Raw genomic sequence first — 13,437 nt, forward strand, 5'->3', positions numbered from 1 at the left:
ATTATTAGCAACTCCCCGTGAAGGCTTTCACTGAAACACCGAGGCCCACAGGATAATCGGAGGGGCTGCCTGGCCCCGGCGTGGGACCAGCTCTGTCCCTTGGCCCTGTTGCCTTGGCTGGCCCCAGGGGAGCTCTGGCCCGAGCTCTCCTCTGGCTGTGCACCTCTACCCTTGCATCTGGGAGAGCTAACCAGATGACTGAGAGCATACCTCCCTGGTCTTGGGAGGGAGCGCCCTCTGCTGTGCCCTTACTCTGCATCGTACTGTCCCTGGTGCACAGCCGTACCCTTTCTCCCTTCCCCTTCTGCTGCTGCCTGCAGGGGCCAGGTGGTGAGGGGATCTTAAGATCTTAGAACTAGAAGGCACTTGGAGCCTAGCTAGCCCAACCCCCTGATTTTGTGTGGGGGTGGGGGGGTCTGAAGCCTAGAGAAGCTAAGTAGTTTGCTTAAGGTCACCAGGGTCCTAAGGGACAGTGAAGATTCCAACCTGTGTCCTCTGACTTCAAATCCCACACTCCATTATACCATGTTAGGAGCATTATACCATGTTCCCAAGCAAGGGAGCTGTGGGTGTGAGGAGCCAGTGGGGGGCAGGAAATGTTTGCAGGCTGGAACCACCATCCCAGGCTTCCTTTCTTGTTGTAAAGAGAAGGGGCTGAAACTCTGTCCTCCTCCCCAGAGCTGTTTCCTGAGCAGCCCCCAGGACTTAGCACCAGAAGGGCCTTAGAGGTCATCTACCCTAGGGCTGTCAAACTCAAATAGAAATGGATCGATGAAGGCAGCACATGAACCTAGAAAGCCACTGGGGGCTGGAAGTTTGACACCTTTGAAAATCCAATCCCTCTATTTTACAGAAGAGGAAACTGAGGGCCAGAAAGGGGCCACCCAGGTGGTAGGTAGTAGAGGCATGAAGTGACTCAGGCCCCCTGGTTCAGATATGGGGCTCTTCCTGTGAATCATGTTACTTCTGTGAGCTGAGAACCTGGATTTGGACTCAGGTCTTCAGACTCCAAATCCATCCTTATTTCCAACTGTTGCCAACTGTAATCGGGCTTAAGAGGGCAGCTCCCTTAAAAGAAGGGATCCTGAATGCTGGTTGAAACTAACAGCAAAATTGTGAAAGAGATGAAAGTGCATTTTGTCCTGATAGACAGTAAGTTCCATTAGGGCAGAGACTATCTTTTATTTAGGTATACAGTAGGTGCCTAATATATGCTTATTGAATTGAGTTTGGGTCCTTCTTCACCAAGGGGCCCATCTGTGGTCTTGCTATTAGCAACCTATCAATGGACCTATCTCCCCACCCCATCATCCCCCAGGTATTAGATAATGGCTTAATGTTTTTTTCTCTCCCAAGCATATGTAATCTAGTATAAAACTCTGGGAGGAGCAAAAGCCTTTGAGACCCAGAGGAATGAAACTCTAAGGGCAGAATATATCACACTAGGGATATCTTTTGTACCCATCTCCTTCTCACACAACCAGTATCCTATAGGGTTCAGCCTTTATTGCCTCTCTGCGGTCTCCTTCCTCGTCTCTCTACTTTAATTTAAAGCCGAGGTCACAGAATCAGTGGTTTTCAGAGTTGGAAAGGCCTTCAGAGGCCCTCACAACCCATGTGACAAATGGACATCCAATCCCACCAGCTGTTGGAGCAGCCCATTCCATTCTGTTGCATCCAGCCTAAATCTTCCTTCCTCTCCTCCAGACTTCTTTCTCTGCTGTGAACCAGCAGCCTTCTCAGCCAGGAAGGTATCTCCACTCCTGAAGCTCCATACTCCAATGGACAGGTCCTGCATTTTAAGGAAGGGGCCTGGCCAGCCATGTTCACTCCTTCATTCCTCTCAGGGCTCTCTCTGGCCCCCTTTCTCCATCACGCCCTTGAGGGGGAAATCTTACATGTTGTCATGTTATCTCCCATTAGAATGTAAGCCCCTTGAGGGCAGGGGCTGTGTTTGTTTGTTTTTTGCTTCTATGTATAATCCTACTACTTAGCACAGTGACTTGCATATAGTAAGTGTTTAATACTTGGTGGCACAGTGCACTGAGTACCAGGCCTTGAGTCAGGAAGACCTGAGTTCAAATCCAGCCTCAGACACTTACTAGCTGTAGGATTCTGGACTTAACCTCTGTCTATCGGTTTCTTCAACTGTAAAATGGTGATCGGAATAGCACCTTCCTCTCAGGGTTGTTGGGGGGATCAAGTGAGAAAATATTTGTAAAGCAATTAGCATAGTGCTGGGGGTGCAAACACAATAGGGAAGCTCCTCTTGGAGCTTACATTCTATTAGGGGAGACAACATAAACAGATAACATAAGCAGGGCTGTGCTGGAGCCAGCTCTAACCGTCTCCTGAACTGATGGTTAAGTTTTTCAGTATGAGCATTTATTTACACTTTGGAAATCAGGAAAAGCTACAAATTCGTACTTGATTCATTGTTTTGTTGATTGCGGAGGCTGAAGAAAGTGATGGAGAAATGTTAATGGTGCAGATCAGATTTAAAAGTGTGTCATACATATATTTTTCCCCTGGAGAGCCAGTTGTTAAACATTTACCAGCACACTCCTAGTTATAAGTAAATATTAGACATGTACAAAGTATATAAGATATTTATAAGATAAACTGGGATGGGAGCCAGGTCCTAGCAACCAGGGTGTTGGGAAAGGGTATCAGAAAAGGTCTCCTGTGGTAGGTGGTATTTGAGTTGAGTCTTAAGGGGAGTTAGGGACTCCAAAATCAGGAGGCAGAGCATTCTAGGTGTGGAGATAGGAGATGGAGTGTCCTGTGTGAGGAACATCAGTTGGACCAGAATGGATTGTAAAGGGCATGGAAGAGAGTCACAAAAAGGGAGACTGTAATGGAGGAAGGGGTCAGGTTTGAAGAGCTTTAAATGACAAACAGAGGAAATTCAATTTGATCTTAGAGGTACCACTATTGAGACACTTACTAGCTTTAGGACTCTGGGCAAGTCACTAAAACCTCTTTGTGACTCAGTTTCCTCATCTGTAAATTAAGGGGGTGGACTGAATGGTCTACTAAGGACTCTTCTAATTCTAAGTCTGTTGTTGGTAACTAGATGGCCAAGTGGAGAAAGCGAAGGATCTGAAATCAGGAAAACCTGAGTTCCAATCCAGCCTCAATATTTCCTAGCTGTGTGACCCTAGGCAAATCACTTGACCTTTGTCTTCCTGTTACCTCATATGTAAAATGGGGATAATAATGGTACCTACTCCACAGGGTTGTTGTGAGGATGAAATGATATATTTGTAAAGTTCTTTGCAAACCTTAAAATGCAAGCTATTATTCTTCTTAAATCTTTCATCTTCTGAACCTACACCCCAAACTTGATTTTCTTGCCATCATGCACCCACATGAGCTAAGTGTCCCATATCTGAAGGACTTTCCATCTTCATCTCTGCCTCTTCAAAGCCCTGTTTTCCTTCTAGGTTCAACCCAGGTATCTCCTCCTCCATGAAGCCTTTTCTGATACCTAGCTGTGAATATATGGAATCTAATTCAGTCTTAGACTATATGATGAACTATATGAAGATTCTGGAATAAGGAGATGTCCTCTGCCCTGGTTAGTCAGTCTATAAGCATTTATTAAGTTCCTACTATGTGCCAGGAAAAAGTCCTTGTTTTCAAGGAACTCACAGCCTAATAGAGGAGACAACATGCAAACAGCTATATACAAACAAGTTACATACAAGATAAATCGGAAATAATTAACAAAGGGAAGGCACTATATTTAAGAGGGGTTGGGGAAAGCTTCCTATAGAAGGTAGGGTTTTAGGGACTTGAAGGAAGCCAGGGAGGTAGGAGGTGGAGATGAGAAGGGAAAGCATTCCAGGCCTGAGGGACAGTCAGAGAAAATGCCTGGAGCTGAGAGATAGAGCCAAGAGGTCAGTGTCAATGTATCAAAGAGAGTGCTAGGGAGTAGGGTGTAACAAGACTGGAAAGGCAGGAGGAAGCTGGGTTAGGAAGGGCTTTGAATGCCAAACAGAGCATTTTGCATTTGCTCTTGGGGGCAATAGGAATCCACTGGAATTTACTGAGTGGAGTGTGTGTGTGTTATGGAGTGTGACATGGTTGGGCCTGTGCTTGAGGAAAATCATTTTAGTGGCTGAGTAGAGGATGGATCTGAGTGGGGAGAGAGCAAAGGCAGGCAGATCTCCTAGCAGCTATTGCAAAAGTCCAGGTATGAGGTGATGAGGATTTGCACCAGGGTGAGAACAGAGGACAGAAAGGGACATATTGAAGAGATACTGCAGAGGTGAAATTCACAAGAGATGTTGCAGAGGTGAAATCTACAAGAGATTCTCCAGAGAGTGAAATCCACAAGAGATGCTCCAGAGTGAAATCCACAAGAGATGCTCCAGAGTGAAATCTCCAAGACATGCTCCAGAGTGAAATCGAGAGGCCTTAGCAACAGCTTAGATATGGGGGCGAGAGATGTCCAGGATGACTCCTGTGAGTCTGGGGGACTGGGAAGATGGTATTACCCTTTATAAAAATGGGAAAGTTGGAGTACTGTTCTCAGTCTTCAGTGCCATGGCTTAAGAAAGTCATTAATAAACTGGGGAGCCCCTAGAAGGGTGATCAGGAAGGTAAAATGTCTTCGGTCCATGTCATGTTACGACTGGTTGAAGGAATGGGGTGGAGGGGGAAGGTGTTGAGTCTGGAGAGGAGAAGCCTTGGAGGGGTATGACGGGTGTCTTTATGTGTATGATGGCTTGTGGAAGAGGCATCAAACTTGGTCTATTGGGCAGAACTGGGAACACTGAGTGCAAATTGCAGAGGCAGATTCAGCTTGATAAAAGGAAAATTTTCCTAGCTGTGACAGCTGCCCCAAATGTCAGGTTGTGTTTCACTGTGGGGCTTCAAGGAAAAGCTGAATGGCATGTGTTGGGTGCACTGCAGAGGCGGGGGCATTTTTCAGGTGTGGGTTGGACCTTTGAGGTTTCATCCAATTCTGAAATGCTGTGATGCTGTGAATGAAGGCTCTTTAAGGGAATGGACCATAAGATTTATCTCTCTGTATCCCCAGTGCCAGGCATAGTGTCTTGCACACAGTAGGCACTTAATAAAAGGCCAATGCTACTTGATTCATGTCAATAGCCAGTCTGTCTGTCTCCTGTCTTAAGCAATTCCATTGGATTCTGAGTGGTGGGATGGAAGGAGATGGGAGATAAGAGAGGAAATCATATCATGGCCCCATCCTTTAAGGAGCCCACTGGCCTGATGATGGATACATAACACCTACCTTCTGGGGGCCCCCAACCTCTAAGAGGATGACTTGACCTCCACCCCTATTGTCTTATCTTCTTGCTATCAGGAGCCCTGGAATACCAACAGATTGGGGGAGGGGGAAATAGGCAATTCTCTCTGTCTGGGATCTTCTGGCTCTGGCCTAAGACATTCTTACCCTTGTACCAGGGGAGGAGAAAGGAGAAATGGCCCAATCTCCTGGACTTAGTGGTCTCAGCCTGGGAGTGAGGAAAGAAAAACCTGAAAACTTTTCAATCTTAACCATTTTTTGGGCAGCTGCTTTTAAAGAAGCCCATTCCCTGCCCTATGAACCTTAATTTTCCCATCTTTATAATGGGAGTGAGGCAAGTTTTCCCTAGGCATAATAAGGGAAACCCTCCCCAGTATGTCCTGAGTGTAGTGGGCCTGAGAACGAGAAGCCCTCTGAAGCCTGAGCGCTGAAGCCAAGAAGTTATTCCACAAATCCCAGCCTCTGTCCATTCTTCTCCTACTGATTGGCGTTCCCTTATCCAATCACTCCAACGTGGGGGGACCCCATTTATTGAATATCTAGCACTGGCCAGCACTGGCCAGCCCTGACCAACCTAAGCACATGGGAAGACAAGAGAGGGGCCAAGGATGGGAGAATGGAAGGGTCCTTAGACCTCATCTAGTCTAACTCCCACCCTCCCATTTTGCAGATCAGAAAACTGAGGCTTAGAGAGGTGGCATCACTTGCCCAAGGTCACACAGGTGGGAAGTAGTCCTCCTCCTACTATATCCCTGGTACTTGTGTTCCTACCACTTCTTAAAAACGCAAACATATGGGCAGATGAGTAAATGCATCCATTGGCCCTTGGCCTAGTTCTTTGCCTATTCCTGTTTGTCGCTGTTATTGATTAAAAATAATAACAACCTACGAGAAGAAAAAAAGTGGACCCTGCTTCCTTGCCATAGGAAGGTAAGACTGCCCTGGGATATCAGCCTCATCATAGGCTCTTACCTGAAGGCTAACAACGTATATCAGCCTGATTCATGATGGGGGCCTCCCTTCCTATGTGACCTCCACAGTTATGCTCTGAGGATACAAAGCCACAATCCTCATCCTCCAGAAATTTTCCATCTAGGTAGCCAGGAGGTACAGTGGATAGAGCACTGAGCCTGCAGTTAGGAAGACCTAAGTTCAAATTCCACCTAAGACATTTACTAGCTGTAGGACTCTGGGTGAGTCACTTACCTCTGTCTCAATTTATTCAACCGTAAAGTGGGGATAATAACAGCACCCCCTTCTCAGGGTTGTTGTGAGCATCAAATGAGATAATAATCATAAAGCACTTAGCACAGAGCCTAGCCCATAGTAGGTACTTAATAAATGTCTGTTCTCCTCCCCTCCCCTAGTTGGAGAAGATAAAATATGTATCCATGAAAATTAACAAATGATGTGGATAACAGCCTCTGAAAAGTGCCCAGGGAGCATGGGTGCTATAGGAGCTCAGAGAAGGGAACTTTTCTTAATTCAGACTGAGGCTTCTCCTAAGCCTCCCCTGGAGGCTGGATCTGGAAGCATGGTATAAATGGTAAGGGTGGAGAAGGTCCAGGGCAGCATTATACAGTGGGAAGAGTGCTGGGATTGGAGTCCAAGGCTCTGCCACTTACTAGCTGTGTGGCCTTGGGCAAATAACTAAAGCTGCCGGGCTTCAACCTGCCTATCAGTAAATGGCGTGTGAGGTATCATCTCTGTGTCTTAGTTTCCAACTGATGGAGTTGGACATTTCCAGCTGAGTTCGATAACTAGGGAAAGGCATGAAACAAAATAAAGGCATGAAATAAGGAAAAGGTAAGGTGACTTGTTGGAGAGATAGCAGATAGACCAGATTGGCAGGAGCAGTGGTTTGGGGTTTGGTGAGAAACATGGCAACTCAACTCATACCAAGAACCTCCCTCAAAACTTTATCCAAAATTGACTTCCTCATGAGGCCCTCCTTGATGAACTGTTACCTGCCTTGCATCAATTAGTGAACTTCGTCTCCCTAGGAGAGGAAACATTCACTCGTTGATAAGTTGGAGACCACTCAAAGGAAGGCAACCAAAATAGTGAAGGACTTGGACACCGGACCACATGGAGATCAGCTGAACGGACTGCCCAGAGCAGAGAAGGCTTGAGGTCAAGAAGTCATGATGACCATCTTTCAGTATTGGAAAGGTGCATGAAAATGTGGGAGTGGGGCTAAATTTTTTCTGCTTGACCCTACAGAATAAAACCAGGAGGGATGTTGGCAAGAAGCTGATTTAGACTGGAGGGCAGGAGAAACTTGCTTATGATTAGGATGACTGCAAAATAAAGGGATAAATCAATTCCAACTCCTGGTTAGTTATCAAATATTCCCCATGCCCTCCTGCAAAGTCCTTTTACCTCTTAGAGTACACTTACCCCAGGATGGGAACTGAACCTCTAGTGTAGGGGAATAGAGGGAGATCCAGATGCAGAGTAAGGTAGGGACCATGGCATAGAGGGATCAGAATGCCTGGCAGTGAAGTTTGCACTGCATTCTGTAGGCAGGGGGAAGATTCTGGCTTCAGCACAACTAGGAATTCTTTTTTCTTTTTAAAAAATTGCTGGATAAGGGAAGATGGGCAGGAGGCTTTCAGAGACCAGCAGGGATGTTTTCTGGGATGTTGTGCCAGGTATTGGGCTGGAGCAAAGGGTTCCTGGCAAGGTCAAAGGTTCATACTTGTAGACAGAGGTCATGTTTTCTTGAGATGCCCTTGTTAGGTCTCCCTTGTAGGTGAAAGCCAAGGGAAATCAGATAGGTCCTTTTCTCCCTGGAGGCTGGATCAGGTGGGATTCTCAAGCCCAGAGGCTACTGGGAGGTCCAGCAAGGGACCTCTTGTTCTATTGCCCCTCCCTCATTGTAGCAATTGGTCTTGGGGGTGGTGAGCTCCCTGAAAGAAGGAAGACAGTGTCAGTAAGAGTGCTGGACTGAGAGTCATGACAACTGGGTTCTCATTTCTGCTCTGTGTCTTACTGGGTTGTGTGACCTTGGGCAAATCACTCCTCCTGTAAGCGCCTTAGAGTCTCTATCTTGTAAAACAAAGGTGTTAGACTAAATCTCCTCCAAGGCACCATCCAGTTCTGACATTCTGTATTCTAAGACCCATTTCACTTTGTTTGGAAGCTTTTCCTTATGCCAAGCCTGTATTTGCCTCATTACAAATCCCACTCATTGCTATGGGGTCTGAACTGTGGCAGCTACCTAGAAAAATATCCAGTTCCTCTTCTAAAGAGCAGCCTGTCAAGTACTTGAGAACAGTCCTTTTCGCCTGTCCCCGCTCACCACCTGAGCCTTCTCTTCTCCACGGTGAACATTCTCAGATCCTGTAGCTGATACTGAGGTGGCAGGAATTCAAGGTCCTTCATCTACTTGGGCACCCTACTCTGGACACTCTCCAACAGGCGATATTATCCGTGATGTTCCTAAAATATGTGACCTAGGACTAAACACAGAATTCCAGGTATGCTCTGACCAAGTCACATCTTCATTCCTAGAAGTTACATCTCAATGAATGCTAAGATCTTATGAGCTTTCTTAGGTGCTATGTCTCACTGTTGACTCACATCGAGCTTACAGTCCACAAACACTCGAGATCTTTTTTTCTTTAGCAGTCCTCTGATGGCCTGAAGGGGACTACCTACTCCCCTCTTGACTCAGAGGGGTTCAGTCAAGGGTTAGTAGACTGGATTTGAGTCTCAGCCCAGACACTTCCTAGCTGGATAACTCTGGACAAGTCACATCATCCCCTCTGAACTCTGGATTTTGCATCTATAAAATAGGTCTCCTGTGTGTGGAATAGTTTCCTCTCTAAAATGGGGCTAATCACACTTATACGACCTACTACACAGGGGTACTATGAGGAAAACATTTATTAAGTCTTAAAGTCACACAGAGGCAGCTAGGGGGTAGATAGAGCACTGGACCTAGAATCAGGAAGCCCGAGTTCAAATTCTACCTCAGATATTTACTAGTTGTCTGACTCCATTCAAGTCACTTAATTTGTCTGCCTCAGTTCCTTCAACTATAAAATCAATCAATGAATATTTATTAAGTGCCTACTATGTGTCAGATATTATACTAAGCAATGATGGGAATAATGGAGATTATAATATTACAATGTTATAATAATAGCACCTGTGTCCCAGGGTTGTTGTAAGAAAATATTTGTAATATGCTTTGCAAACCTTAAGGTTTTATATAAATGCTACCCATTGTTGTTATTATTGTTGTTGTTATATTATACATAAGCCATTAGAAAAAATCTTAGCAGATTTGCATATATCACAAAGCTGGGCCGGATGACTAATAAACTGGATGACAGTCAGGATCCCAAAAGCTTTGGACAGTTTAGGGGATTGGGCTGAATCCAAGGAAATAAGCATTAGTAGAAATAAATACAAAGATTTACATTTGGGTTCAAGAAATCAACCCCACAACTTTCCAAGATGGTGGAAGGCAGGGTTAGATGGCAGATTAGTTGAAAAGGACTTGATGGTTTTAGTGGATCACAGGTTCACAATGAATCAACAGTAGTCCCCAAAGGCCACTGTTATCTTGAGCTGTATTGAGAGGGGAGCCTCCAAGAACAGGGAGAGGACAGTCCGACTGTACTCAACCCTGGTTAGACCTCATATCTGGAGTTCTGGGCACTGAAGTTTAAGAAGGACATCGATGAGCTGGACAGTGGCTGGAGGAGAACCAGAAAAGCAAGGGGTCCATGTCATATGCAGATCAGTTAAGAGAACTGGAGAGGAGAAAGCTCAGGGGGCCATGAGAGCTGTTGTCAAGGCTGTCTTGGGAAAGAGGAATTAGATCTGAAGGAATGGGTGGAGATTGCTAAAGGACAAATTTAGGTTCGATGTCAGGAAAACATCCTATAAGAGTTGGACAATAAGAGTTGTCCAAATGAGAAATGAGCCGTCTATTGGAAGGCGTGAGTTTCCCCTTCCTAGCAGAGTTTAAGCAAAAGCTTGTTGGTTATGTTGCGGAAGGAATCTTGGTTCAGACATAGATGGGACAAGGTGCCCCTGAGGTCCTGACCAAGTATGAGATTTTGTGAAGCTGCCCTTCCGAGAGGACAGCCCCCCATTCCTCAGGTGCCTGTATGGGTAGCTGCCTGTTGCCAGCATTTGTCCCAAGGCCAGATAGAACCAAGGGCGCTGCCGGTAAATGAACATCATGCAGGTAACAGGGATCGTGAGTGAAGAAGATGGCAGGGGGCTGGCCTTCCCCTCCCCTCCCCAGACCCTCTGACCTTGAAACTGATCCTCGGCCAGGCGTCAAGATTACAAACATGTTGTGTTCTCCTATCTCTCCCTTGTGGAGTGGTACAGCTAATTGGGGTGAGGGAGAGTTTGCTGGCTTCATGTGCTGGCGTGGGCTGGCAGACCAAATGGTGTTGTGGCCGCAGCTGGGACTTGGAGAAGGGAGGAAGGGAGCAGGGGAGAGAGGGGGATGGGAGTATCAGCCAGGGTTTGGCAGTCCTGGTCACGATCCTCTAGTGTAAGGAGAAGGAGGAGGGGAAGACTGGAACCGGGAGGCTGGGTGCTTGGGTGATAGCTCGAGTGGACCCAGCTGGCCCCTAGGGGTGAAAGGATCCCCAAACATGGGCTTGGACTTTGACTGAGAATCAGTTGCAATAGCAGCTCCCCCCACCCCTAATGGTGTAAGAAGACTGTGCTGTCAGGATGGGGGGATGGGAGGCTGATGGAAGGTGGGAATGCAGACAAGCCCCTGAGCCAGGGGCCTGCTGGTGATGATGGGGAAAGTGCACAAGGTGGGGGGGGGATGGGGTGGGTGTTCAGTTTCATCTTTGAGTCAATGTGGAAGGGGACCAGCTGAAGTTTCAGCGCTGGAATAGAAGCGAGTTTAGAGGTGGGGTTTCCCATGGGGGGCATTAAGTCCCTTTCTGGGGCACCAACCATGATGCTGTCAGATTGCTATTTGGTCAGCTGCCTTCACTGGAGAAAGAGGAGGTGTGGAGAGATCTCAATCTGACCTAGTTCACAGATTGTAAGCCTGAACTCAGCAGTTCAAGGTTTGCTGGGGATCATAGCATTTGGATTTGGGATGAGCCTTTGAGACCAAATAGTCCAATAGCCTCATTTCATGGACGAAGAACCTGGGGTCCAGAACAGGGAGCTTCCTTGGTCAGCATCCCTCAGGCTGTAAGTAGCAAAGCTGGGATGAGTCTTCTGACTTCAAATTCAGTGCTCTACCCACTGTACCACGCTGTTCCTGACTGTAATAGCGAAATAATAGCTATCCTATGTATTTTATACTTTTAATAGGAGGGATTATTACTTATTCTTATGGAATCCTGGAGTCTTCAGGAATTTATTAGCGCAGTCTTCTGCTTTCAGGCAAGTGAGCATCGAGACTACCCAGGTTTGGGTTCAGACATTCTCTTCTTGCCTTGAAGGCTGCCAGGGATACGGATGTTTCAAGGCTTCCTTTGGCTGCCTGTCCCAAGGCTAGATCCCCAGGCTCATCTGGATACACTGCTTCCCTTTCAGAGGACACTTGTTGTTGCTATCCTGCCCCTGAAATCACGTCCAGGTTGCTGATCTGCGTACATACAGTTTTTTCCTAGCAGACTGTAAGGTCCTTGAGGACAGGACTTGTTTTTTTGGTTTCTATATCCCCAGCACCTCATACAGGGCCTGGTACAGAGTAATGAAAGTGGGGGAGGTTCATGAAAAGCCCATATGGAGCTGGGTGGGGTGGGGTTGAGGCCCAGGGCTAAGCAAATAGAGAGCTCCCTAAAGGCTTGTTCAGTTAATCATTAGCATTGGGGCTCTGCTGTTCTGGTGGGTGAGTACTTCTCCCTGACCAATATTGCAGATCACTCCCTACTCTCCCCTTACCTCACTGCCCTGGGTCCCCTGCTGTCCTGACTGGTGACCACCTCTTCTAGTCAGCTCTAGCTACCATTCTTCATTCCATTCTCTACTCTCCAACCACCTCTGCCTAAGCCCTTTCGTCCCTACTTCCACATCTGGAATGTGAGTCATGATCAAATCACTTCTGTCATTGTTCCTGGATGGGTATTGTCAATCTACTCTCCTATGGCTCCACTCACCATCCTGGTAAACTCGAAGACCAAACTGCCTCTCCTTGGACAATACTCCCTCCCTTAGACTGGCAGATGTATTCACAGCTCTTAGCACCGTGCTTGACATACAGTCAGGACTTCATAAATGCTTCCTCATTCATTTATTCCTACTCTGTGCCAGGTCCTGTGTTAAAGCATTGGAGAGACAAAGCCTGCCCTGGAGGAGCTCACAATCTAATTGCAAAGACAACATGCAAACAGCTATGCACTAACAAGTTATGTATGGGATAAATAGGAGACAATTAGGGGGCAGCTAGGTGGCGAAGTGGATAGAGCTCTGGTCTTGGAGTCAGGAGGACCTGAGTTCAAATCCGGCCTCAAACATTTGAAACATACTAGCTGTGTGACCCTGGGCAAGTCACTTAACCCCACTTGCCTCACCAAAAAGCAGGGGGAAAAAAGGAGATAATTAAGAGGGAAAGCACTAGATTTAAGAGAAGTTGGGAAAATCCTTCTATAGAAGGAGGGATTGTAGTTGGGACTTTAAGGAAGTCAGAGAGGTCAGTAATCAGAGCAGAGGAGGGAGAATGTTCCACGCCTGGGGGACAGCCAGAGAAAATGCCTGGAGACAAGAGACAAATGTCTTATTCATGGGACAGTCATAAGGCCAGTGTCACTGTACTGAAGAGAATGTGGTGAGGAGTAAAGAAGACTGGAAAGGTAGGAGGGGCTAAGTTATGAAGGGCTTTGAATGACAAACAGAGCATTTTGTATTTGACCCTGGAGGCAATAGGGAGCCACTGGAGTTTATTGAGTTGACTGGGTGGGTAGATGACATGATCAGATCTGCGTTTTAGGGAAATCACTTCAGTGTCTGAGTGGAGGGTGGGCTGAAGTGGGGAGAGACTTAAGACAGGTAGGACCCCCCCCCCAGCAGGCTCTGGCAATAGTCCAGGCATGAGGTGATGAGGGCCTGCATCAAAGGGGTGGCAGCATCAGAGGAGAGAAGGAGCGTGTTCAAGAGATGCTGAAGAGGTAAAATTAGGAGACATGTTGCAGAGGCAAAATCTAGGAGAGGCTGCA

General features: G+C 46.8%; 1 protein-coding gene across 5 annotated transcripts in view; it reads right to left on the reverse strand.

Annotated features, from left to right (window-relative positions):
- Positions 1–13,437, reverse strand: part of SFXN5 (sideroflexin 5) — a 206,060-nt gene that overhangs the window by 10,407 nt on the left and 182,216 nt on the right. Inside the window, exon 14 of one of the 5 annotated variants that reach the window (XM_027840007.1) lies at positions 8,034–8,190. The exons of the other annotated variants lie outside the window; for them this stretch is intronic. Coding sequence (XP_027695808.1) covers positions 8,155–8,190 — 36 coding nt within the window. The 3' untranslated portion in view covers positions 8,034–8,154. Of the gene's footprint in view, positions 1–8,033; positions 8,191–13,437 lie in introns of those variants that run through there. 5 annotated transcript variants of the gene reach the window in all.

Source organism: Vombatus ursinus, unplaced genomic scaffold (genome assembly GCF_900497805.2).
Source record: "Vombatus ursinus unplaced genomic scaffold, bare-nosed wombat genome assembly UNPS02014837.1, whole genome shotgun sequence".
In the NCBI taxonomy this organism is placed as follows: Eukaryota; Metazoa; Chordata; class Mammalia; order Diprotodontia; family Vombatidae; genus Vombatus; species Vombatus ursinus.